The sequence below is a fragment of the Mustela putorius genome, unplaced genomic scaffold (genome assembly GCF_011764305.1).
Source record: "Mustela putorius furo isolate JIRA1106 unplaced genomic scaffold, ASM1176430v1.1 tig00000832_pilon_pilon_pilon, whole genome shotgun sequence".
Lineage (NCBI taxonomy): Eukaryota > Metazoa > Chordata > Mammalia > Carnivora > Mustelidae > Mustela > Mustela putorius.
In genome coordinates, this window is record NW_025421491.1 from 4,227,538 (window position 1) to 4,252,519 (window position 24,982).

The 24,982-nt window shown below is 38.9% G+C and overlaps 2 protein-coding genes across 16 annotated transcripts in view; one reads left to right on the forward strand and one right to left on the reverse strand.

The window, feature by feature from the left end:
- The window catches only part of USP16 (ubiquitin specific peptidase 16), a 30,061-nt gene extending 15,815 nt beyond the window's left edge, over window positions 1-14,246 (reverse strand). The window contains exons 1-7 of one of the 12 annotated variants that reach the window (XM_004757458.3): window positions 11,091-11,222; window positions 10,154-10,196; window positions 8,031-8,132; window positions 6,142-6,320; window positions 2,142-2,245; window positions 1,224-1,327; window positions 95-279 (exon numbers count right to left, since the gene is read on the reverse strand). In XM_004757458.3, coding sequence (XP_004757515.1) covers window positions 95-279; window positions 1,224-1,327; window positions 2,142-2,245; window positions 6,142-6,320; window positions 8,031-8,091 — 633 coding nt within the window. In that variant the 5' untranslated portion in view covers window positions 8,092-8,132; window positions 10,154-10,196; window positions 11,091-11,222. Of the gene's footprint in view, window positions 1-94; window positions 280-1,223; window positions 1,328-2,141; window positions 2,246-6,141; window positions 6,321-8,030; window positions 8,133-10,153; window positions 10,197-10,704; window positions 10,921-11,090; window positions 11,228-14,098 lie in introns of those variants that run through there. The other 11 variants (XM_004757456.3, XM_013058824.2, XM_004757457.3 and 8 more) reach the window with 11 other exon arrangements.
- Window positions 14,247-14,343: 97 nt separating this feature from the next.
- On the forward strand, window positions 14,344-24,698 carry RWDD2B (RWD domain containing 2B). Of its 4 annotated transcripts, XM_045085176.1 has the most exons (8): window positions 14,344-14,493; window positions 14,948-15,099; window positions 19,171-19,347; window positions 20,035-20,343; window positions 22,509-22,735; window positions 22,829-22,896; window positions 23,020-23,382; window positions 23,987-24,698. In XM_045085176.1, the coding sequence occupies exons 5-8, from the start codon at window positions 22,529-22,531 to the stop codon at window positions 24,219-24,221; spliced, it is 873 nt and encodes a 290-aa protein (XP_044941111.1). In that variant the 5' UTR covers window positions 14,344-14,493; window positions 14,948-15,099; window positions 19,171-19,347; window positions 20,035-20,343; window positions 22,509-22,528; the 3' UTR covers window positions 24,222-24,698. The 4 variants fall into 4 exon arrangements, with proteins under 4 accessions (XP_044941111.1, XP_012914280.1, XP_012914283.1 ...); XM_013058826.2 differs by lacking the exon at window positions 20,035-20,343 and having other exon boundaries at window positions 23,987-24,697; XM_013058827.2 differs by lacking the exon at window positions 20,035-20,343 and having other exon boundaries at window positions 14,386-14,493; window positions 14,997-15,099; window positions 23,987-24,697.
- The last annotated feature ends 284 nt before the right edge of the window (window positions 24,699-24,982 follow it).

The window sequence follows — 24,982 nt, forward strand, 5'->3', positions numbered from 1 at the left end:
AAAAATTAATACTATAATAAGAAGTATGCAAGAACATCCTATAATGTGAGGGAAAAAAGTTTTATAGAGGGGGAAAAAAAATTAACGTTGGCACCTGCATAACTGCATTGAAGAAACATGTATTTCCTAAATTACTGAGTCCTTTCACAGTTATTTGGGTAGCAGAATTAGTGGAAGGATTTTCTTTAGTCATGTTTTCCTTTTTTTCTCGCTCTTGTTCATTTTTACTCTCTTTTTCTAATTTTTTATTTTCGAGTTCAATGTTACCATCTTTTGCTGCTTTAAGGGGAAGAAAAAGGAAAGAAAAAGCGATTCAGCAAAATGTATGATACAACTATACCAAATGCAAAGTTATACTTGGGACAGAGTACTAGAATTTGTGAAATTTTACCTAACATCATTATTCCCATCTGTTTGATTTTAAATGTTTTCTAATAAATGTAAGTAAATTACCATCACAAGAGAAAAACCACTAAAAAATATGTGAAAGTGATGGAAGCATTAGTTTGACAAATGAAACCAAACACTGTATGTTTGGTATAAACCCCCCCCCTTTCTACTGCAAGGCGTTTTTTAATAAATGAGCACATCCTACCTTATGAAATTAGAGTATAAAGCAATCAAGTAAAGAATGTGGACATGAAATATATTTTTAAATGAACAGGTCAAAAACGAACCCTGAAGTTAAGAACAAATAATTCTGGCTGGACAAAGATACTTCTGTGATTGTAAAAATCAAAACAAGTTTAAAGCAGATGATGTATGCCAACCCAATCAACTTAATTATGCATGAAAAAAAACTGAGAAATAGCTGGCCTTCACTTTTGTATTATCCAAACACAAATGTAACAAAATGAAGTCAGTATGAGGCAGGCCTCTCTCAAGTCCCCCTCTACAGAAAGGGCATCACTGCTCATTACTTCAGACTCGTCACAGACTCTGACTAGATGATTTCTTAGATTCCCTTCCAACACAGGATAATAATTTATATTCCCAATGTTTTACATTCTTAACCAAAAATAGTTCGTTTGTTTGAAATCAACCATAATTCATTTTATTAAGGTATATGTAATGCTGAGCAGTACAGATACATTAATGGATACATAAAGATACATTAGTTAACATTATACATTCAATAATTAAGCTAAATTAACATTAAGTTAACATTAAATAGATACATTAAGTTAACATTACAGCGTACATTAAGAAACAAATGATTTTACCTGATTTTGGAGTTGTAGTACCAGCTTGTTTTCTAACATAATCAACCACCTGACCCAATCTGTTTGAACTACAATACTGGACCTCATCATCACATAGGTAACACCTGTGTCCCAAAAGAACACAGAGAAGAAAAGTGACAAACACAACCAAAAAAGGGGACAAATTATAATGCTTGGAACCCAAAAATGTGTAAACACCAAATTATTCTATTAAAGAAAATGAAAATAAAAACTCTGTGGTTTCTTGAAGAAGATTACCCATGTTAACTCTGGTTTACTATTAGTAAAATTAGCCAGAACTGTGGCTACATACAAATACTATAGGAAAATTCCAAACATTTTGCTGAAATGGCTAGTTACAATATTAGAGTCAAAAGTTTTTTCTACACATATTTCAAAATACAGACCTACATCATTAAAATTCACAAGTTTTAAAATTGACAGATGATGTTCTGTGAACACGGCTGTGTAAATGTTTTTTAAAGATGTGAAAACTGGTTTTGATGTTACAAGAAATACATGTACCAGTCTGACATTTATTTTCACGCAAATTCATTGCCAAAATTTTACTATATTCTCAGTTCATCTGAAATTTGTTCTCAGTGTTCCAAATTTTAAATAATAACCCACCACATGCCATTTATAATATCACAAGCAAGAAGAAAAACAAACGGGTGAAGATTCACATGTCTTCTACATGCTACAATTTCTAAGTGTGTACAATACTAAGCAAAAGGTTCTCAAATATCACATTCTCAAGCCTTTTGAAAGTGACAGTATTTAAACAAATTCCACAAAAATTTAAACTTTCTTGCTCCTTAAACACCTCCATTCCCCAGTTTCTTGCTCCTTAAACACCTCCATCCCCCCATTTCAAATAATTACCAGTCAAATGATAGGCATAGAGTTGAAACTTACCAGACACTCCAGTTGTCCAAACTGAGAACCAGACAATGAGGTTCAGATCTTGGTGTCATATAGTGCTTCAAGGCATGTTGCTCCTGAGAATCTCTGCCACAGCCCTAGAGAATCATAATCATAAACCTCGCAGCCACAAAAGTTCACAAAAAGAGAATTCATAATTCATAATGCAAAAGAAAATGGCTTGAAAAATTCTCACTCTTACAATTCTAAAATAACATGTTAGACTCTAGAGAGAGTACCAATTTTGTGAAAAGCTAAGTACGAACAGGCAACTGAAAACATCTCAACAAGAAGGTATTTAGGAACAGTGCACTCAAAGGATTCACCTCTCCAACTTATCCTTTCTAGTCCCAACTAAACCACGTTAAGGAGCCATTCACTAGGTCTAGTGTGAGCCACTTAACAGCTTCCTAAGTATTTTCCTGACTTTGACTTTTTCTTCACGTACATATTTTTTCAGCTTAATGGTATCTGAAACAAATTTCTGTTCATATACTCAATTCAAAAATTATGAATTGCTTTCAAACTTTTTATTACTTTTTTTTAAAGATTTTATTTATTTGTCAGAGTGAGAGAGAGAAAGAGAGAGGTAGGCAGAGGGAGAAGCAGGCTCCCTGCCAAGCAAGGAACCCCATGTGGGACTCAATCCCAGGACCCCAGGATCATGACATGAGCCACAGGCAGACGGTTATAACCAATTGAGCCACGCAGGCACCCCTGCTTTCAAACTTTTAATTAACAAACCTAATACCATCTGACCCTACTTTCTGGAGTTAACTTTCATATTGTCCTATATCAAATCCCACCCAGTTGTCAAGGTCTAGCTCAAAGACCACCTCCTCTCAGAAGCCTATGTTTATCCTCCTGGATAAGAAAACACTGTATGCTTGCTGTAAACAAACTCCTACAAAACATGGTGTAAATTCCTGGTGGCATTCCTTATGTTCTACTTCATAGTAAAGTTGTTAATGTTTATATCCTTCTTCCCCTGAACTATAAATCCTGAAGATACAAAAACAGAATTAATCTTCTACTACCAAAAAAAAAAAACAAAAAAAATTAGCAAATGGAAGGAGGTCAATACGCATTAACTGAACAAGCAAATGGGAGATTTTTCACCTACAAGATGTATAGACTTAGTCATAAAAGAATACGACCAGATTTTCTGTCTTTTGCTGGTTAAGTCACTGTTATGAAATATATCTTCACTATGTATCTATCTGAATTAGGCCACAAACTCTCTTAGATTGCACTACAGAAGTGGTCCTGTTTCTATAAAGCTAAAAATATACCTCGAAGGGGAACTGTTTATCAATGGCTTCTAATCTTCTATGGTATCAATACCACTGATTTAATTTATCCCATTCAATATTCAATGCTAAATAAATGATTATTAATTTTGAAAAAAAGTTTTCTTAACACCATTTGAGATTATTTGAAACTTAGAATGAGATGACTTGTCTTAAGATAGCAGTTGAAAGGGCACCTGGGTGGCTCAGTGGGTTAAGCCTCTGCCTTTGGCTCAGGTCATGATGTCAGGGTCCTGGGATCGAGCCCCACATCGGGCTCTCTGCTCAACAGGGAGCCTGCTTCCCTCTCTCTCTGCCTGCTTCTCTGCCAAGAGAGGTTGTCATCTCTGTCAAATAAATAAAATCTTTAAAAAAAAAAAAAAAAAAGATAGCCTTTGAGAATCTCTTGCTAATAGTGCAAAAGGTGACTATAGCAGGACGAAAGTTAACAATTAAGAGTGATATTATCTTAACTTTAGGAACTAAATAGATAGCAAAATAAAATTTATAATAGGAAATGTATTCTGGAAAAGGTAAAGGAAAATATATTCATTCTCACTTTATAAATTTAAGAGCTTCAGTGAAAACCTTTCAAATACAAATAATAAATGTGTTCTTTGCTAACATTCAATTTTATTTTTTAAATAGGCTCCACGTTCAGCATGGAGCCTAGTACAGGGTGCTTGAACTCATGACCCTGAAATCAAGACCTGAGCTGAGATTAAGAGCTGGGTGCTTAACCAACTGAGCAACCCAGGAAGCCCCAACATTCAAATAATTTTAAATTGTCTGACTGCAATGAGATAGCACTATTCTGCTATCAGAACTGTTAAAAATAAACTGCGACAATACTGAATGCTAGCAAGAATGCAGAGACAGTTGATCACTCATACAGAGCAGGTAGAAATATAAAACATTAATGGACACTCTGGAAAACAGTTCGGCAGTTTCTTAAAAACTAGATATTCAACTAGTACATAACAGTAATTGCACTCTTAGACATTTTTCCAAAAAAATGAAATTATAAAAATTTGTTTACAAATGTTCATAGCAGCTTTATTTGTAATCACCAAATTTGGAATGAGAGCAGACCAGATGTCCTTCAACAGAAGAATAAATAAACTGTGGTACATCTATAGCATGGAATACTACGCAGTAATAAAAAAGAACTAAACACAATTTAGTAACTTTTAAGGCAATTATGCTAAGTGAAAAAGCCAATCCAAAAATGTTGTATACTGTATGATTCCATTTACATAAAATTTTTGAAATGACAGAATTTTAGAAATAAGGAACAGATGAGTGGCTGTGGGGTGCTTGAGGGAGAGATGGCAGTAGGGATGTGGGTGTAATTTTAAAAGGGCAACATATGGGGTGCCTGGATGGCTCAGCTGGTTGAGCGTCCGCCTCTTCATCTCAGCTCATGTCTTGGTCTCAGGGTTGGGAGTTCAAGCCCTGCATTAGCCTACTTTAAAAAGGGGGCAGGAGCATGGGCAACACAAGAGATCTGTGTAATTTGACAGTATTTGGTATCTTGACTGTGCTGGTGGAAACATGAATCTAGACAGGTGACAAAACTACACAGAACTTAATACACACAATCGCACATGCACAACATACATACACACAAATGAGAAGTAAAACTAGGAAGAACTGCTTAAAAGTGAATGGACTGTATCAATATTAACATCCTGGTTGTGATATTATACTATAGTTTCATAAAATATTCCACTTTGAGGGTGCCTGGGTGGCTCAGATGGTCTGCCTTCGGCTCAGGGCATGATCGGGTCCTGGGATTGAGCCCCCATCAAGCTCCTGGCACAGCAGAGTCTGCTTCTCCGTCTCCCACTGCTCCTCCCAGCTCCCACCAGCTTATGCTCTTTCTCTCTCACTTGCTCTCTCTCAAATAAATAAAATCTTTAAAAAAAAAAAAAAAAAAGTTCCACTGGAGGAAATGGGGCAATGTATATAGGGATATCTCTATATTACTTCTTATACTGTATATGAATCTATAATTATCTCAAAAAAAAATTCCATTAAAAAGAAAAAAAAAGTCCTCTGCCTCATCTTGAAGCTTCATGACAGGAATGCCGACCAGCCCAGTAGCCTAACATAGGAACTTAACTTGCCACCAATAACAAAGAGACCTGACCTTTGGTACCATGGCAATACTGTGAGCTGTTCTGCCCCTAGATACCATCCATGCCAAAACCCAGGTACTCACTCCCCCAGCTGCCACGAATGTGGCCTACTGACAGCTCACAGCTCAATCTATCCATCCCCAGGAATTATCCTCAGTGTAACGAAGCTGCCTTGCCCAAGGTCAGTTCCCCTCCCCAGCAGCATCCTACAGCCAGTGTTTAGTCCATGCACAAGTACAAAGGCCTGGCCCCTTCGCTCAGTTCAGGACACCTCTGAAGGCCAGAATTCATTATGGGATCAGCTGAGGCCCCATAGTACTGGCTCTTACTTCAACTTCTCCCTCTGCTTAATCTTGCCTCCCTAACTCTCTTCCTGGTTGTGGTACTTGAGAACACTATCCAATAAACCATATATACACAGACCTCAGTCCCCAATCTGTTCTCCAGGAAAAAGGACCTAAACCAGCTGGCAGCCTACTCACCCAAACTGTGGTTTTACTAACACCTTCTAAATAAATTCAAAGAGTTTTATAAAATCCCATATTGATCAAAACTGAAGCATACCTGATGCCCACATTTAAGACATAGCCAAACTGAAGGGTTTTCTTCCGTTTCTTCTTCAGATTTATCTTTTATTTTATTGTCCGTCTTACAATCTTGGCAAATATTCCATTCCACATTCAATAAAGCCCTTTTCAAATTACCTTGTTCCAATCCTTTTCTAATGTGTCTGCACATAGGTTCTATTAAAACAAATAATAAAGGAGTATGTGAGATAAAAATGGCTTTCTGAAGTTAAACTCAAAACCTACCCTTCATCTGAACTTCAAAAATGAATTTATAAACAAACTGTTAGATAATCTGAAAGTTTAAATTTCTGTTTGACACTTGAATATTATGATGATGTGAGAAAGAGATTCTATACAAATTTTAAATTTTGGCTTTTTGAAGTCCCAGGTATAAACATCACCTTCCCAAATTCACTTCAATTCATTTATCTGTTTCCTTTCAATTAAGGCCTTTATCATATTATTCTCTTTATCTTAAAAGGTTCATGAAGAGGTCTTTTGTTAAGTCAACAATACAACCATTGCAAACCCAGCACTGTGATGGGGTCAGAAAACCTAAAAAAGACCAAGCCACAGTTCCTCTCTTTGAGTAGTATTCTGGCAGAAGCAGATAAATAAATAAATAAATGTATAAGAATCTCCAAAATGTTAAAACAAACAAAAACAGTATCTCCAAAATGTGCTATAGCAGTACACAAAGGGCTAAAATCAATGAAGGTTACCTAGACTAGGTAACATCTGTACAGCCTTATTTATAGTGAGGAAGTTTTCTGATATTAAGCACTTACTATGAATTTGACACTGTGCTAAATGTTTTTGCATACATGATCTCATTTAATTCTCACATCCCCCTAAAAGAAAGACACTACTATCCCCACTGACAGATGCGAAAACTAAGATTTAGTGCACAAGATCACATAACTACAGAATGCCTATGCCAGAATTTGGACTCAGGTCTTCCTGACCTCAAAGCTCACACTTTATAAACTATAAACTCAGGGACTGAACAACTTGAAAAGGCCGTATCCCATGAACAAAAGTATGAGGGTATAAAATATCAAAGTGCATACTGTCTCCTCAGACTGTCATCTCACACGTGTGTAAAAACGAACAGCAGGACCTGAGCCCGAAAACCCTGTTGGGACCAGATCAGTAAAGGGCTTTGCAAGTCACTCTAAAACACCTCAGTTGTTTCAGGGACCCAAGAGGTTCAGAAACCAGTCAAGTGGCACATTTAGCTTTTGTACAATGAACTCAACCTGCACCCAGAGAAAATAAAAACTAATGAGATCATATAAAAAACTACTAAATCTCAACAGGTAGTTAAAGAAACACAAACTAAAAAAAGAAAATACTCTTTTTCAACTACACAATCAGCAGATGTTTACAAATGATACCAGCCAGTGTTGATAATGTTAAGGGAAATGGGCTCTTTATTTCACTGGTAGGGGGCCTGTTAGTAAAAAAAATTTGAAGGGCATTTTTATGGAAGCAAAAGAGCCTTGAAAATATTTATGCCATTTATTTCTGCAATTCTACTTGTAAAATCTGTACTAAAAAGATAGTTGGATGTGCAAAGAGATTTAGCTACAAAAATGTTTACTATCATTCCATTCATATCACTGAAAAGTTAAAGATTACCTAAATTTGTGTTAACAGTGGGGAATTACCAAATTATGAAATATGTTCCCATGGTCCTTTATATCAATGGAGTATCATGTCATTAAGAACATCAAGACGATTAAATGACATGTAAATAAAAACATTAAGTTAAAATGCAAATTAAAGAACAATAATGTACACTTTGATCCCATTTGTACATATTAAAATATGTCCATTTAGGGATATAAACATAACTTTAAAGATTCAATTGGTAAAATATACCTAAAGATTCAGAAGAATCATCAATTGGAACAGTTTTTCCCTTTGTCCGTTTCTTTCCCATGTTGGCACTTTATGGATTACTTACTGACACAAAATAACAATCTAGAAAACAAGATAAAGTTAGCTTGACAAAAAAAAAAAGTATGTTTTATATTTTTCTAGGCGATAGTAACTAAGCCACATATTTTACGTCTATCACACTTTATAATTTACAAAGACCATTCACAAATATCATCCAGTTTTCAGTAAGAATTCTGAAGTAGACAGGAAAGTGTTACTCCTGTTTTTCATAGCTTAGAAAACTGATTCTTAGTAAGATTAAGAGTTTTGCAATAAGTGTAAGAGTCAGGAAAGAATCTGTGTCTTCTTATACAGATCTTTAAAAGTCTCAGCACTTTATACTACCAGGAATTCAACTTTTCATTACATGAATGTGGAGTGGTGGTGGCATTTTGAAACAGAATAATATCACGTTCCCCTAAGCTATCTTTCTTAACTTTGCAGTCTATGCAAATCAAATTGATAATTTCTCCAAGAAAAATATGAAATAATTCTGAAGATAATCTACTAAAGGGAGTTAGAAAATTTACAAATTTCAAAGCCAAATATAAAAAGTGATCCACTGTTCCACATTTTCCATACCAAGATTCCCTCTGGGTATTAGCTAACTGAGAATTTATAACAACTGCATTCTCAACTATTCACATTTATTATATTACTGCCAAAATCAGTTTGGAAGACTATAACAAATCTAGCTGCACATCAAACCTTCATCTCCTTAGTTAACAATTCAAAATTCGAATATATTAAAAGTGCTGAAGGTACATACAGATCTACCTAACTTTAAATAATAATGATTCTGAAAATCTGTACTTCACATCAAATAACTTGGTGTCAAAATCACCTGAATGACTATAGTAATTATTTTACCTAGGATGTTTATTAAAATTCTGATTACATTAAGTGGAAAGCAGGACCTGGGAGACAGGTTTTGAAAACACTTCCCAATTAATTCTGATACTTAGCTGTTATCCTGTCGTGACTAAGGTCTTAGAAATATTCCTCTTTTAGCTCTTACTTGTTTAGTTAGTTAATTCAAAAAGGTTTATATGAAGTGCCACATCTAGTAATAGGTAAACTTTCCAAGGATCATCTAAAATTTAACACAGTTCCATGTTTACAAAATAAACGAATTAACTAACAACAAACAACACAAAGTATACAGGCATATATAAAACTAGGGTACTTTTTACATACATTTCATCCCCTTAAAATAACATGTTAAATAATTTATCTTCTCTAGAATTAGAGATTTTAAGGGGGGGAGGAAACAGTACCCAAGCTCTTGCCTCAATCCAACTCCCTGTAATCTGTGCTGCATTCCAGTACCAGATACATCTAATAATACCATTTTCATCATATCTATGCTTCTGACCTGTGCACTTACAGTCCCTTAAAAATTGTCCTCAGTACTCTGGTAATCCTGATTCTCATTACTTCTCAGCAAAGAACCAGTTAAGTTTACTTATACCACGTTTTTTTTTTTTTTAATCTCCAAAGCCATTTCATAAACATTATCTTATTTGATTTTACACAACCCTTTAAATGGAGCGTTTTGCTAAAGGAAAAAACTCAGAAACAAAATGACCAAAGATCACAGAGTGGCTGAGATGGAATTAAAACACAGATTTTTCAGTTCCAAGACCACCACTCTCTGCCTTCCCGTCAAACCAGTCTCTCCAAAACACTGTGGCCCCACCTCTAAGACTTTGATTTCTAGCTAGGATGTTCTCTCCTCTAGCAAAATCTTACCATTTCTCCAAGATATTCATTTCAATGAAGCCTTAGGCAACCATTCTACTATAAATAAACCTCTCAACTTAAGTTTCCCAACCTTTATAACGTGCGCTTTTGCTTTTGTCCCCTAATCCCATGGGCTGCTTCTTAAATCTTTGACCTGGACACGTGTTATTTCTCTATCTGGAATCTAAAGTTCTAGGAGAAAGAAATGGTTTTTAGGCATCGCTTCTGAATTGCCTAAAGCATCCAATACAGTGTTAGTACATATAAAAATACTTCCCAAGAAATACTGCTTGCACTGAAACAGAAAAAGAGCATAGTACCTGAGATATAAAAGACGATTATAAGGTGCATAGGTAGGTACACCTAAGAATGAAGCAAACAGGTTCCGGTGAAAAACAAAAAGGTAAAGAATTTAGACGTCTCCAGTAGTGAAGACAGCATTAGCAAATCTGGTTTGAGGACTGCGGTAGCCCAGACACCAAAGACCAACTTGACAACTGTAAACTACTCCGGTGAGAGGACACTTAAAAGCTTTGGAAAGCGTTACCATAAATCATTAGCCGCTATAAAGGCCATCAAATAAACCTAGAAAAAAGAGTGTCAAGTACCATCAGCTATAAAACATCAATAAACCTATTAAGTTTTTCAGGTGAGTTCACATGAGAGTCAGCTTCTCAACCAAATTACCCTTTACAGGACTCCACACAAAATTTAAATCCAAGCTGGTCTTGCCGGTTCGCATAGTAATACAGCTCCCTCCCCCTCCCAGTCCTCCCATGCCTGCCCGATTCCATTAAAAATGGAAGCGTTTATAAAACTTTGTCAGCAGATCTTAAATATGGCTTTCAAGTTTGCCGTACATCTGACCTACCCTAGGGTCACTGAATCGTTGAGATGACAAATCCTGCCTTTCCTACGAACCACCACACGGACGCGGCAGCAAACCCCACCTGTAGGGTGCTCCTGGCCGCGCGGCGCCCGCCACACCTCCCCTTCCCTTCCAACTGCTCGGCACCCACGGGGGAGCTTTCGGGTCCGGGGTCGATCGGGGCGCCAGCACCGACAACTCATTGGCCAGCTCCTGGAACTGACAGGACATGAAGCCAATGAGAACGCGGTACCGGGCCGAGGCCGGGTAACGTGCTTAAGGAAGAGGACCCTTCGAGAAGAGAACCAGGTCAAGGCAGGAAATTCGGGCTCTCAAAACGCAGGAAGTGATGCGAGCGGTGACTCCGAGTCAGCGGGAACAGAACTCACCCACGGCGACAGCGCCCATGACTGCATCCCCTAATGAGCCTGTGGGCTGTGCAGCCAGCTCTGTCTTCCTCCCGGTGACGGAGAGAGAGCGACAGAGCTCAAGCCAGACTGACCCCTAGAAAGCAACAACTTCCGGTACGTGGCATGATGGGAGGCGGCTTAGTCCCAGGAGCCTTCGGCGCTGACGCTATTGCATCGGCGCTTGCGCGCAATTCCTTCCGGAAGTTCGGACAGCCACCTGGAAGAACCTGGCTGGCTGTTTTCCTCACTCTGGTGTAATTATGGAGTGGTTTAAATGCTTCGGAAGCATGAGCACCTGGTGATGGTCAGAGTATTGGAGTCTCCTTGATGGGTTTCCTTATTCACGTTACATCTGAAGGCAGGCTAGGACGGTAACATTTACATTTCACGCAGTTCCCCTTATTCTGCCCAATCGCCTTCTAAATGCTCAGTACGTAATTGTCTTGAATTTAACCTTGCCAACGGAAGGTAAAATTTTCAAGCATTTGCTACGCGTTTGTTAAAAATACGTAAGTGCCGCGCCTCCTGTGCAGTGAATTAAATGAACACCGGCTCGCTACCCTGGAGTTTAGTCTTTTACAGAAGACACAACAATCGCTTGGTGCGGGGCCGGGGGGGGGGTATGCAAGCGCCAGCAGAAAAATAGGGGATATGAACAAGTAATTCACAATAAAAGGACAACTGGTCATAAGAGACAGGAAGAAATGTTCATCTTATTAGTAATCAGAGAAAAGTAGATTAAGAAAGTGGCATCCTGACCTATCAAACTGGCCAGAGTAACAAGAGTTGCATTTGACTCTTCTGCTCTTTACCGCTGATAGGATTTTTTAACTTTCTTCACTCAGCACACAGGCTTTTTTCTTCTTCTATTCTCAAACGCAGCCTTAGGGACATTGTACCACTTGCTTCCTCTGCCTAGAATGCTGCTGCCACTATCTTCTGTGGTTGCTATTTTATTGTAATTCTGTTTACAACTTAAGAGTCGCTTTCTCATTGAGAAATTGGGCAATCTAGATTATAGAACCACCTGATCACTCCCATCACTTTATTTTATGTCACTACCCAGCAATTACCACTATCTAGTATTTTTCTTTCAAATTTACCTATATATCCCCCCACACACACACACACCCATACATACACAGAAACATACAAATGTAAATGGGACATCTCGTTTATCTTGGTTATGGCTATCTCTAGTACTCAGAAATATCTGGAACATAGTAAATGCTTACCACATACTTATTAAAGGACAGTCATTAGAAATGAAAAAGTTTGCAAGAGTAGCCTTACTCATAATGGCCAGAAACTAGAAACAGCCCACATTTTTAACAAAATAATAGGAAAACTGTGGTATACTCATAAAATGGGATTCTAAGCAATAAAAAGAAACTGTAAGGCATAAGAACAGGGATGCATCTGTAAAATATCATAGGGGCGCCTGGTGGCTCAGTGGCTTAAAACCTCTGCCTTCAGCTTAGGTCATGATCCCAGGGTCCTGGGATAGAGCCCCGCAGGGAGCCTGCTTCCCCCTCTCTCGGCCTGCCTGTCTGCCTACTTGTGTTCTCTGTCTGTCAAATAAACAAAATCTAAAAAAAATAAAATACTATAGTGGAAGAAGACTTACACAAAAGTACATACTATGTAATTCCATGGATATGAACAGGCACAACTAATTATGGCAGGAAAAAATCAAAAGTGGTTGCCTCTTGGGGATTTGGGTGGGGACTGACTGAGAAGGAGCATGAAGGAACTTCTAGGATGGTAGTAATGTTCTATATCTTAATAGGATTTAAGCCACACGGGTGTATGCATTTGTCAAAACTCAGCAAATATACATTAAAGATGTGCATTTCATTTTTACCTCAAAATTAAAAATCAAACATTTGAATCTTAATGTTATTCAGGATGAAGTACTTAAGGAGAAGTATGCCAATGTGTGCAATTGCTTTGAAATGCATCAAAACAGATGGACTGTTTAGGATGAATGGATTAATATAAAACAGAACTGGTAGAATAAAAGGTTACGATAGTGTCTAGAATCATGACAACATCAGTTTCTCAGCAAATTCTTTGCTGTAGGGGGATATCTTCAGCATTGAAGAAAGTTAAGCAGCTTCCCTGGACCCTATCCATTAGATGCCAGAAGCACCGTTCCAGTTGTGACAATTGAAAATGTCTTCAGACATTACCAAATGTCCCCTGAGGAGCAAAATCACCCCCTTCTTTCTTTCCTCCCTTGAGAGTCTCTTCACTACTTTACTGTAAAATTATCTCAACTTTACTGCATGCTTGAAATGTCTCATAAAAATTGGGGGAAAACGGGGCGCTTGGGTGGCTCAGTTGGTTAAGTGTCTGCTTCAGCTAGGGTCATGATGCCAGGCTCTTGAGCTTGAGTCCCACATCCAGCTCCCTGCTTGGCGGGAAGCCTGCTTCTCCCTCTGCCTGCCACTCCCCCACCTTGTGCTCTCTTTTTCTCTCTCAAATAAATAAATAAAATCTGTTTTTAAAGTTGAAGAAAAAAGAGTAATAACATTGAAAAATGTCCACAAAACAGCATCTCAAAGATGCAGCTATGAAAATGTATGTACTAATCTTATTTTCATAAAAAAAAGTTGTGCAAGTTATTGATACCTTATACCACTAAATATGTTCACAAAAAAATCTTGAGATTTTTAAAATGAATATGTAACATAAAGAAAAAGTGCATTCCCTATATTTAGTTTGTGAAGAAAAAAAATCTAAATTACTTTCATGGTGGATTCGCCTTCAAACTGTCCTTTTATTATCAGAGACATATTTCTATGCAATGACACAGTATTTCCTAAAGTCACCACCACCACCATCCAGGCTCACCTCTCCCTAACGCCTTGCTATTTAGGGGCCAGAAGAATCCCTGTCGTGTGGGAAGATAGCAGAAACGCAGAATAGGGAACCCCACTCTTACATACTTAATCCCAAGCTACATAAAACCGAACGATTCCTACCCATGTTTGTATTTGAGGAGCGTTACTTTAATGGACCATTCCTTGACCCGGGAACCAGTGCCGTCTGATACTTCTCCATGGCAGTGGCAGCAGCTGAGAAATGCCAATAGAGTGGAATTTGAACTCTGCGACTGAGAGGCACATAGCATCGCCGGGAATTCCGGCCGCCGAGCACCGGCCAGGACCAAACAGCCGGGACCAATGGGCTTCCGGGGCATAGGGCCCCGCGTGCGCATGCGCCAAGCCAAGAGGACGTTGTCTCGCTTCCCTTGGGCCGCGTAGGCTTCGGATTGCCTAGCAGAGGAACGCTCATCCAGGCTCCCGCTGGATGAGACCTGAGCTGTCCGTGCAGCCAGAAAATCCAGGGTTTCGCACTGAGGGGGTCCATGGCCCAGGTGAGTCTTCAGCCTACCGCTGCCCAGCCGAACCGAGGATTTCCCGCGTGGTCCAGGCCCGTGGCCCCCTCCGGGAGCTCGGCGACGTCGCGGCCCCACGCGCTACACTGCTCATTGGATAGAGCCGGCTCCGGCTGCTCCTGACCCCGCCCGCAGTCGGGACCTTCCCTTCGCGCGCTCACCACCACCCCCCGCCCCAGTCAGTTGTTAGGGGCGACGGCGCCGGTGCGTAAGGTTCCGGCAGTGGTCTGCGACTTGCACAGTGTCAGGGCTTGTGCCGCCTGAAGCCGCTGTGCTCTGTCGAGTAAGAATCTGCGAGGAGAAAAGAATGATTCCACTTAGGAAACTCAGTTTCCATTCTACATTCGTACAGCTTACCCTGAAATCTTGAGTCCGAAGATTCTCTTCCGGGGTTTTTGTTTTGATTTGGTTTTTGCATGGAAATCTTATCTAGGAAAAAAGTTGGACAAGTAAATGATACACCTGTAGCATCGTTCCCGCAGTGGTTCGCATCCAGGTTGCTTGGCCCCAGACTTGTTTGCTGGCACTGTTTCATCTTCCAGACCTCCAAATTCAGTGGGACTTTCTCCCAGCTTCACTCACTCAGTAAGTGACAAAACAAACATGCCTTTAAATATATGTTGGTTACTCCCAAAATTACATCTCCAGCCATATACCTCATAAATTGCATAATTGTACATCCATCTGTCTACTGAACATCTCTATTGAGGAGATAGATGTCTTAATAACACTTCATTACGTAGTATTTCTAAAATCAGGCTTCAGGTGTCCACCATCTTCCCTACCTAAATGCCAAACCCATCCTTCCAGTCTCTTAATGCCTTGGATTCATTCTCTGTATGAGACTTACTGGTCTCATAAGTAAGTCAAGTCTCTGGATGAAACTTACTGGTAAGTAAGACCACTGCGGTGGTCTTCCATATCGGACAGAATAAAATCCAAAGCCTGGCCGTGCTCTCTGAGTCCTAACTTAAACTGCCCCACATTTCCTCTCTAACCTTGCCTCCTAAAATTTTGCCCCATGCTTAGTCGGCTCCAGCACCTGGTCTAGCACTTCCCTGCCACAAGGCCTTTGAACTTGCTGTTCTTCTTGCTTGGAAAAGGCATTTTATGTGTGTGATTTTTGAGATTTTTTTTTTTTATGATTTTTGATCATTGTTAGAGTCTTAGTGTGAAGGACAATGCTTGATACACAATAGGTGCTCAAGACATATTTGTGGATGAATATAAGAACAGCAACCACTTTTACAGTACTCTGTTGCCAAGCACTGTTTAAAGCATCTTCCACACACCATCATTTAGTCCTCACAGCGACCCTATCCTCCCCATTTTAAAGATGGGGAGACTGAGGCACAGAGAAATTAAGCCACCTGCCTAAGGTCACACAGCTGTTAAGTGCATGTTGGCAGTCTAAGTAGCAGAGTACATACTTAAACCACTAGGATAAAAATACAAAATAAATTCACTTTCTCTAATAACCATCTCGCCATCTAATAACCTCTAATAACTAACCTCAACTTTAAAAGACTAGAAAAGAGGACGCCTGGGTGGCTCAGTTGGTTGGACGACTGCCTTCGGCTCAGGTCATGATCCTGGAGTCCCAGGATCGAGTCCCGCATCGGACTCCCAGCTCCATGGGGAGTCTGCTTCTCTCTCTGACCTTCTCCTCATTCATGCTCTCTCTCACTGTCTCTGTCTCAAGTAAATAAATAAAATCTTTAAAAAATTAAAAATAAAAGACTAGAAAAGATATTCATGGAACTCCAATGAGTTCAGGGATTTTGAATACTTACATGGATTTTTTTTTAAAGATTTCATTTATTTATTTGAGAGAAAGAGAGAGCATGAGAGGGGAGAAGGTCAGAGGAGGAAGCAGACTCCCTGTGGAGCTGGTAGCCCAATGTGGAACTTCATTCCAGAACTCTGGGATCATGACCTGAGCCAAAGGCAGTTGCTTAACCAACTGAGCCACCCAGGCACCCCGAATTTTCTTTTTAATAACAGAGCAAATATATGTTAAGGATGTCAAATGAAAATAGGATATAAAATTACATGAAGTGACTGGCTAGTAAAGAAAACATTGTGTTTAAGGAAGGGAGAAGTGTTTGCAGCTCTAGCAGTTTTTTTAAAAAAACTCAGAGATGATGGGTAGCATTGGTAATATTTAAACTATTTATCTTAGGATGACTAGATGACAAAGCAGGGATTCCTGATCTGTTCTGTGTAGAAGAGAGCTAATCTTCAGTTGGGGGGAAGAAATCTGGGGTCAAATAGGTTTGGGATACTCAGCATACTAAAACTTCCTAGAAATTCAGTCCCTATTGGTATGTAACAATAAAGACTTTGAGAAGCCACATGCTAAAAGTGTGCCCATATAATTTACTGTCTAGATGGGGTTATTTTTGTTTAAGATAAATACTAGTCAGGACAATGGGATGGCCAGCTGTTACCCTGAAGAAACCTGTTAAACTTTGTGTCATTCAGCATTCAAGAACTTATTTGAGCACACAAGTGCTCTGTGTAATTTTTTTTTCCCCCAGCATGGCACTGATGCCTTGATAAACAATGTTTTAATGACTTCAGTTGAAAAAGCACTGGGATTAGGAATGGTGTGTTGGCATTGATTTATACTCTGGTCTGTGGAGACAGCCAATGCATGTAAGAGTGCTTCCTATTTTCCTGATTGCTTATCCAGTTAATTGTAATGAACTCAACACCCCCACCACATTTAGTCATTCTCATAGTCCTTAATGTGTTCTTTTTTTAAAATTATTTTTTAATTAATTTTTTAATTTTTTATATACATCTAATGTATTTTTTTCCCCAGGGGTACAGGTCTGTGAATCGCCAGGTTTACACATTTCACAGCACTCACCATAGCACATACTCTCCCCAATGTCCATAACCCCACCACCTTCTCCTGACCCCCTCTCCCCAGCAACTCTCAGTTTGTTTTGTGAAATTAAGACTCTTATGGTTTGCCTCCCTCCTGATCCCATCTCCTTAATGTGTTCTTGATAGGACCTAATACAGTTATTGATCTGTCACTTGTGACTAACATACATTTCCATTTAAGTAGAATTGTTATTCTTTAAAACTACCATACAGTGAACTTGCTAAATTGTTGACCAAATACCATTTTCTAATATTAAAGAAATGATCCAACTGTATTTGGATGGAGTAAAGAAGATGTAATAAAGGGAGGACATGTTCTCAGAAGGCTTGATAATGAATCATCCAAGGCAGCCTTTGTGAACTGGGTCCACTCTAAATATGTTGGCATTTTGGGCTACCAATCTGTGAAACTAGCAGCCAGATCATGAACTGGGATAAATTCACTCCACTAAGTAGCTGTGCCAGGGTCTTCAGCTAGTTTGCCTTCAACTAAGGGAAACCTAACACACCCAAACTCCTTTCAGACTGCAACATTCTTACCCAATCACGGATTATGAGAACATATTCCTAATAAATAGTTGGTGCCCTCTTGCATGTCTTTATAGACCTCTTTTAGACACTGCATACAGTATGTGTAATGACAATATGGAGCATGAGTTGATGGAGGCAATGTCCAGGTAAGAGGAGTCACGGTTCTAGAAGGAAATAGATATGCACTCAACTCTGAAATTTTGAAGAGATTGCATAATGAAGGGACTGTTGACAGAGGTGCATTATTGCCCCTAGGCCTGGAAGATTTGCTGGAGCTGAGGAAGAAGGGCGGCCCACAAAAGCTATGGTCTTTAGGAGTCACGACCATTGTCAGAATCCCACCAAAACAGGAAAGATGTAGTGAAGAAATACCCTGGCTTCTTTCTCCTCCCATCCTCTCCTTTCCTGCCAGAGCATTAGCTGAAACTAACCACAAGAAAAAAGAGTGGGGTGGTATAGGCTGCAGAGGTCAGTTTTTTAGAGTCTAGAGCAAGGAAAAGAAGGACCAAGAATGTGTTTAGGGGGGGCGCCTGGGTGGCTCAGTGGGTTAAGCCGCTGCCTTCGGCTCAGGTCATGATCTAAGGGTCCTGGGATCGAGTCCTGCATCGGGCTCTCTGCTCAGCAGGGAGCCTGCTTCCTCCTCTCTCTCTGCCTGCCTCTCTGCCTACTTGTGATCTCTGTCTGTCAAATAAATAAATAAAATCTTTAAAAAAAAAAAAAAAAGAATGTGTTTAGGGGACAAATAAGTAACTAGCAGAAAAGAAAATGGTCCAAATAATGAGCCCCTGAATTAGGCCTTTGTATTCAGGATTGTGAGGAAGGGACAGGTTCAGGTCTACACTATTTTTCAGGTGCTTTCCTGCCTTACAGACCTTTCTTCTGTCCCCACTATGCTTCCTTCTCCACTTGTCTAAGTCTTAGCCTATATTTAGGGCTCAACTCAGGGTCACCTGGCTGGCTCAATTGGGAAAGCATGTAACTGTTGATCTTAGGGTCATGAGTTTGAGACCCACATTGGGTGTAGAGATTACTTAAATAAAACTTTAAAAAAAATTTTTTTGGAGAAAGATCCAACTCAGATCCTGTCTCCTTCCTTAACTCTTTCCTGATAGCCCATTTCATTGACATGTACTTCTCTTAATCCCCACAATAATGCCTATACTAGTCATTTAACACTAGCCATTTAACACATTTAGCCTTTTTTATCTGCATTGTTCTATATCTTACTAGGTAATAAATCCTGATCCTCAAACTAATTAGAAAGCTCCGCGAAGGAATGAAGCATGAAGCTCTACATACAGTATTTACTCAATAAACATTTGCCCAAAGATGAGAAGGAATTCTATGAAGACGCCATTAACCAAGATAATAGTGTTTGATTTCACAGAGTAAATTCTCTTTGAGAAGGTAAGACATGTTTCCTTTGGAGCAATGGGACTGAGCTCTGTTTTTCTTTTCAGATGTGTAACTCCTTTTTTTCTAATTTCAGAAACACTATATAGTAATCCTAAAACTTCATACAATAAAGAAGCGTATAAATTAGTCAGTCCTTCCTTTCTTCCTTCTACCCACATTTAACAAACTAATTTGGTGAATTCCCTTTCTGACTTTTTTCATGTGTGTATAATGATATAACAATGAATAATATGATCATACCTATTTATATTCTTTTACAATCTACTTTTTTAAGGTAACTATTGTATCATGAATATCCATGTTAATATGTACTTTTTAATGATCTCATAATATTCTGTTTAGATATATATTTATTTAACTCATCTATTGTTGAATGTTTAGGTCATGTCTGATTTTTTTATTGTAGATAATGAGCAATGAATATCCTTATAAACACCTTTTTTATATACTGTCTGATTTTTTCTTTAGATCAGTTTCACAGAATTAGATCAGCTTTCCTTATACCAAGTTTTTCTTCTATAACAATTATTAGATGTTAACCATCTTTGTGTGTATATGTATATCTGTGTGTGTATGTGTGTGTTTGCACATACATACTAATTTAGTAAGTTAAAAATATTGTGTAGGAGGGACTTCCACTTTTGGAACAGAGTAGATGTATTTTTCCTGATTTTCCAGCTAAGTACAACTAAGGATCCTGGACACTATAAAACAAACACAAAAGACTCTGAAAAGTGAAGAGGAAAGCAGAAAAACCAGGGGACCTTGGGAGCCAAGGAAGGACACAATGGTGACATCCTTGGTTATTCTTTTTTGCCTCAAATACCTGAGACTTGATTAAAGAAGCAGCAACCAAGAAATATCAAGGGTACAGACCAAACAAATTGAAAAGCCTTAAAAAAAACCCTGCTCTCTCTAGCTAAAGTACCAAGAAATGTGCAGCTGAGCAAGATGGAAATCACTTAAATAATAAACGTGCTACATCGGGTAAATACCAAAGAAAACACTGTGGCCTCTTCCCTACCACACCAGCAAAGTGCACCTAGATTCCACTTTCTCTCAGCTGTAATAACCACTTCAGTGCCCACTCCTTGTCAGGATGGTATATAAAAAAAATGTGATTAGGGATCTAGGACTTTCCTCTCTGCTGGGTGAGAATGAGGACCTTACCAGGGTTTAGTGTCAAACCCATGTCAGATCCATGTCAGACCACTTGGGGAGCCCGTATTTCCCCTCTGATGCAGCAGTAACAAGACATCCCACCTTCACCCTTCTGGAGTGATGTCCAAAAAGTCTAGTGGGGAGTCCAACTTTCACCAACACCTAACATTAACAAAGTGATGCATCAATGTACTGTTAGTGGAGGCCACATGCGTAACAATAAGGAGGCACTTCCACCCCTCCAAGGCAGAAGCTCCCCCTTTTCTCCCTTCTGAAGCAGGGTTTCAGAAGAAGTATGCTAAAATGGAAGATTTGAATATTTTTCAGAGTCTTATAATACCTAAAATGTCCAGATTAAATAAATTTAAAAAATCATCATCATACTAAAAAGAAAGAAAGTCTCAAACTAAATGAAAAAGACAATAAAATAGATGCCAATGCCAGGATGACAGAGATGGCAAGATTATCTGACAAAAGATTTTATTTTATTTTATTTTTTTAAAGTAATCACTACAGCCAATGTGGGGCTTGAACTCGTGACCCTGTGATCAGGAATTGCATGCTCTTCTTACTGAGCCAGCCAGGTGCCCCCGACAAAGATTTTAAAACATGTATCATAGGGGTGCCTGGGTGGCTTAGTGGGTTAAGCCTCTGCCTTCAACTCAGGTCATGATCTCAGGGTCCTAGGATCTAGCCCTGCATCAAGCTCTCTGCTCAGCAGGGAGCCTGCTTCCCCCCACCCTCTGCCTACTTGTCAAATAAATAAATAAAATCTTTTTTTAAAAAAAGTAAATAAAACTTTAAAAACTTAAAAAAAAAACCTATCTTTAAAAAATTTCAGTGAGCTTTTATTAAGAACGTCTATTAAATAAATGTTTATAATATCAAATGTGTGTAAATAACCCAGGTGCCCATCAGTAGGCAAAGAATGCAGTAAATTATGACCTATTGACATGATTCAGTATGACAGTCAACCACTAGAAAGAATGAGATAAATCACTATGTACTGACAATGAATAGTTCTTTGATATATATTTGGAAGGGAAGAAGTAGGGAAAAAAGATATGTTTATATGCTCTCTGCAGATACATTTTGATTATATATCTCACTCTTGACATATACATAAACACTATACCACCATATATTTTCCATTTATGCATGTGTATAATGCCTAAAATATTTTACATTACTGTAATACCTAAACTCTTCAACTTGGATGGGAAGCTTAGGAAAGTAGGGGAAGAGATCACCAGCTGAAACTATATCTTCATTTTTTTTTAAAGATTTTATTTATTTATTTGACAGATAAAGATGACAAGTAGGCAGAGGGTGGGGGGAAGCAGGCTCCCTGCTGAGCAGAGAGCCCGATGCGGGGCTCCATCCCAGGACCCTGGGATCACGACCTGAGCCGAAGGCAGAGGCTTTAGCCCACTGAGCCACCCAGGGGCCCCTATATCTTCATTGTTTAACCTTCTACCACTTGGATTTTATAACCTAGTACTTTTAATACAACACAGGTTACTTGAGCTGTGAGATTGTTAGCATATTTTCTCTTCTTCACATTCTTCTGCTTTTTAAAAACAAATAAACACTAACATTAAGAGAAAAATATTAGCCATCCACAAAATTCTCTTACTTATTCTGTTCATTCTAGGTTTCCAAAGTAACCAGTCATAGCCTCTCTCCTGGCTATATCACTGATATGGCTTTTGACTATATAATTAGTTTACTTCAGTGAAATTGTTCATTGTGATAGCTCAAGATTCCAGGTCAACTATCCAGATACAGAGGAATTTGATGCCTGGTTAATATTATAGTTTTATGACTTTCACTTTATGATCCATAGTTTGGATCCTTAGTATATTAACACTCATTTAAATTTCACATTTTATGAAGAAATCAAACCCACTTTCAATAAAGACCTATATTGATCTATTGAGTTCTCCCTAGGTTCTATTTGCAAATTATCTCTCTTATGCTTACCTCCTTAGAAATTTACGGATATCCAAAAATGATTGAGATTGAACAGGCAGAGGCTCAGCTCTCTGAGTTAGACCTGCTAGCCAGTATGTTCCCTGGTGAGAACGAGCTCATAGTGAATGACCAGCTGGCTTTAGCGGAACTGAAAGATTGTATTGAAAAGAGGACGACTGAGGGACGATCTTCGAAAGTTTACTTTACTATCAATGTGAAACTGGATGTATCTGAGGAAACAACGGTAATTCACTTTGCTTTTTGGAGAACTGAAAGCCTGTCGACTTAAAACACCACGTAGGGCATTTTCTTCTTCTCTCTCTCTTTTTTTAATCAGGTGATGTTTTCTGTGGCCTGTATTCTTCCCTTTCAATACCCCGAAGTTCTGCCTGAAATTACTGTCAGGTATGTGACAGAAATTGGCCAACATCGACGTTAAAATTAACCTGAGAATAAAAGCAAGGCTTGAGTCTGTTCTCTGTTCTGAGAAAATTGACTTCATTTTTTATTCCTTATCTCTTCCATCAGATCAGTATCACTAAGTAGATCCCAGCAGACTCAGCTGAACGCAGATCTGACTGCATACCTGCAAAAGAATTGTCTTGGAGATGTCTGTATATTGAATGCCACAGAGTGGGTTAGAGAACATGCTTCTGGCTATATGAGCAGAGACCCCATGCCTTCCCCTGCTCCAGGAAGTACATTCCATCCAGTTGATCTGATTTTCACAAGACTGTGGATCTATAGCCATCATATCTACAACAAGTGTAAAAGAAAGAATATTCTAGAGTGGGCAAAGGAGCTTTCCCTATCAGGATTTAGCATGCCTGGGAAACCTGGTGTTGTTTGTGTGGAAGGTCCACAAAGTGCCTGTGAAGAATTCTGGTCAAGGTTTGCTTTCACAAATGTTGTATGCTGTGTCAATAATTTTATTAGTAAACAAGATACTAGAGATTTGGCAATTAGTATGTTCCTCGTGTTGTACCTTATGGGGGATTCAGTCTCAAGTCGATGGATAAAATAGAATTCACATATGATCAGCATCACCCCCTTCCCTGACATGGTGCACACAGGAGATGTCCTGTAAATAGCTGTTTATTTGGGCCCTTGTCCAAGATGTTACGATCCCCTTCATTTCCATGGATTGGATTCTTAGTGATGTAATAAGCTGTGCATACCTTGTGAAACAAAGGGGTTTCTCATCTTCTCATTTCTGTACTGACATCCTAAATGAGTTTCTAAGAAGTCCCTTTGGGAGTTTGAGATAAAGCAGTTTTCACATTTGTAAAATGCTGATTTGAGGCAGTAGCAATGAATAAGTTTAGGGATAGGATCCTGACCAGCATCATATTTGATTAAAATTAATTTGACATAAAAGTAAATATCTTTACTTCTGGGAAAAGGCATTGCTAAGTCTGTTTTATAACTTCTATTCTCAATGCTCTAGAAGACAGAACATATTTTCAGTGTGACTACTTTGAAAATTTCTTTTCAGACTCAGAAAATTAAACTGGAAGAGAATTTTAATTCGCCATCGAGAAGACATTCCTTTTGATGGTACAAATGACAAAATAGAAAGACAAAGAAAATTTTCAAGTTTTGAAGAAAAAGTGTTCAGTGTTAATGGAGCCAGAGGAAACCACATGGACTTTGGTCAGCTGTATCAGTTTTTAAACACCAAAGGATGTGCGGATGTTTTCCAGATGTTCTTTGGTGTGGAAGGACAATGACTGGCAGAGGAATAGTGAAAGTTTTTGTCACTGTTGGCCTTTTGATTTTTTGCCCCAGTCTTTCTTGAAAGAAGAAGTAATTTGGGGCATCCAGGTGGCTGAGTCGGTGAAGCATCTGACTTTGACTCAGGCCATGATCTCCAGTTTCTGGGATCTGGCATGCCACTCAGCAGGAAGCCTGCTTCTCTCTGCCCCTCCCCCTGCTTGTGTGCTCTTTTTCAATCTCTCTCTCAAACGAATAAATAAAATCTTTACTAAATAAATAAATTCTAAAAATAAAAATGGATTTAAGTAAAAGATATCAAAAGAGAGAAAAGCAAGTTAGATGGTCCTGCCTGTACTATATACTTTGAAAAAGACAATAAAAGCTGTAAGAGGGGTACCTGAATGCCTGAGTGGCTCAGTTGGTTAAGCATCCAACCCTTGGTTGTGGCTCAGGTCGTGGTTTCATAGTGGTAGGATTGGGTCAGAGTTGGGCTCTGAGCTCTGAAGCGAATCTGCTTGGGATTTCCTTTCTCTCAAATAAATAAATCTTAAAAAAAAAAAAAAAAAGCTACAAGAAATTGTGGTTAAAGGGGCGCCTGGGTGGCTCAGTGGGTTAAGCCACTGCCTTCGGCTCAGTTCATGATCTCAGCGTCCTGGGATCGAGTCCCGCATCGGGCTCTCTGCTCAGCAGGGAGCCTGCTTGCCTCTCTCTCTCTCTCTCTCTCTCTCTCTGCCTGCCTCTCTGTCTACTTGTAATCTCTCTCTCTCTGTCAAAT

Bases quoted from the DNA above. Each gene is read 5' to 3' on its own strand.
- RWDD2B (XM_045085176.1), top strand. From the start codon at position 22,529: ATGATTGAGATTGAACAGGCAGAGGCTCAGCTCTCTGAGTTAGACCTG. The intron at 22,736-22,828 runs GTAATTCACTTT...TTTTTTAATCAG, and splicing joins ATGTATCTGAGGAAACAACG to GTGATGTTTTCTGTGGCCTG. The intron at 23,383-23,986 runs GTTTGCTTTCAC...ATTTCTTTTCAG, and splicing joins TGTGAAGAATTCTGGTCAAG to ACTCAGAAAATTAAACTGGA.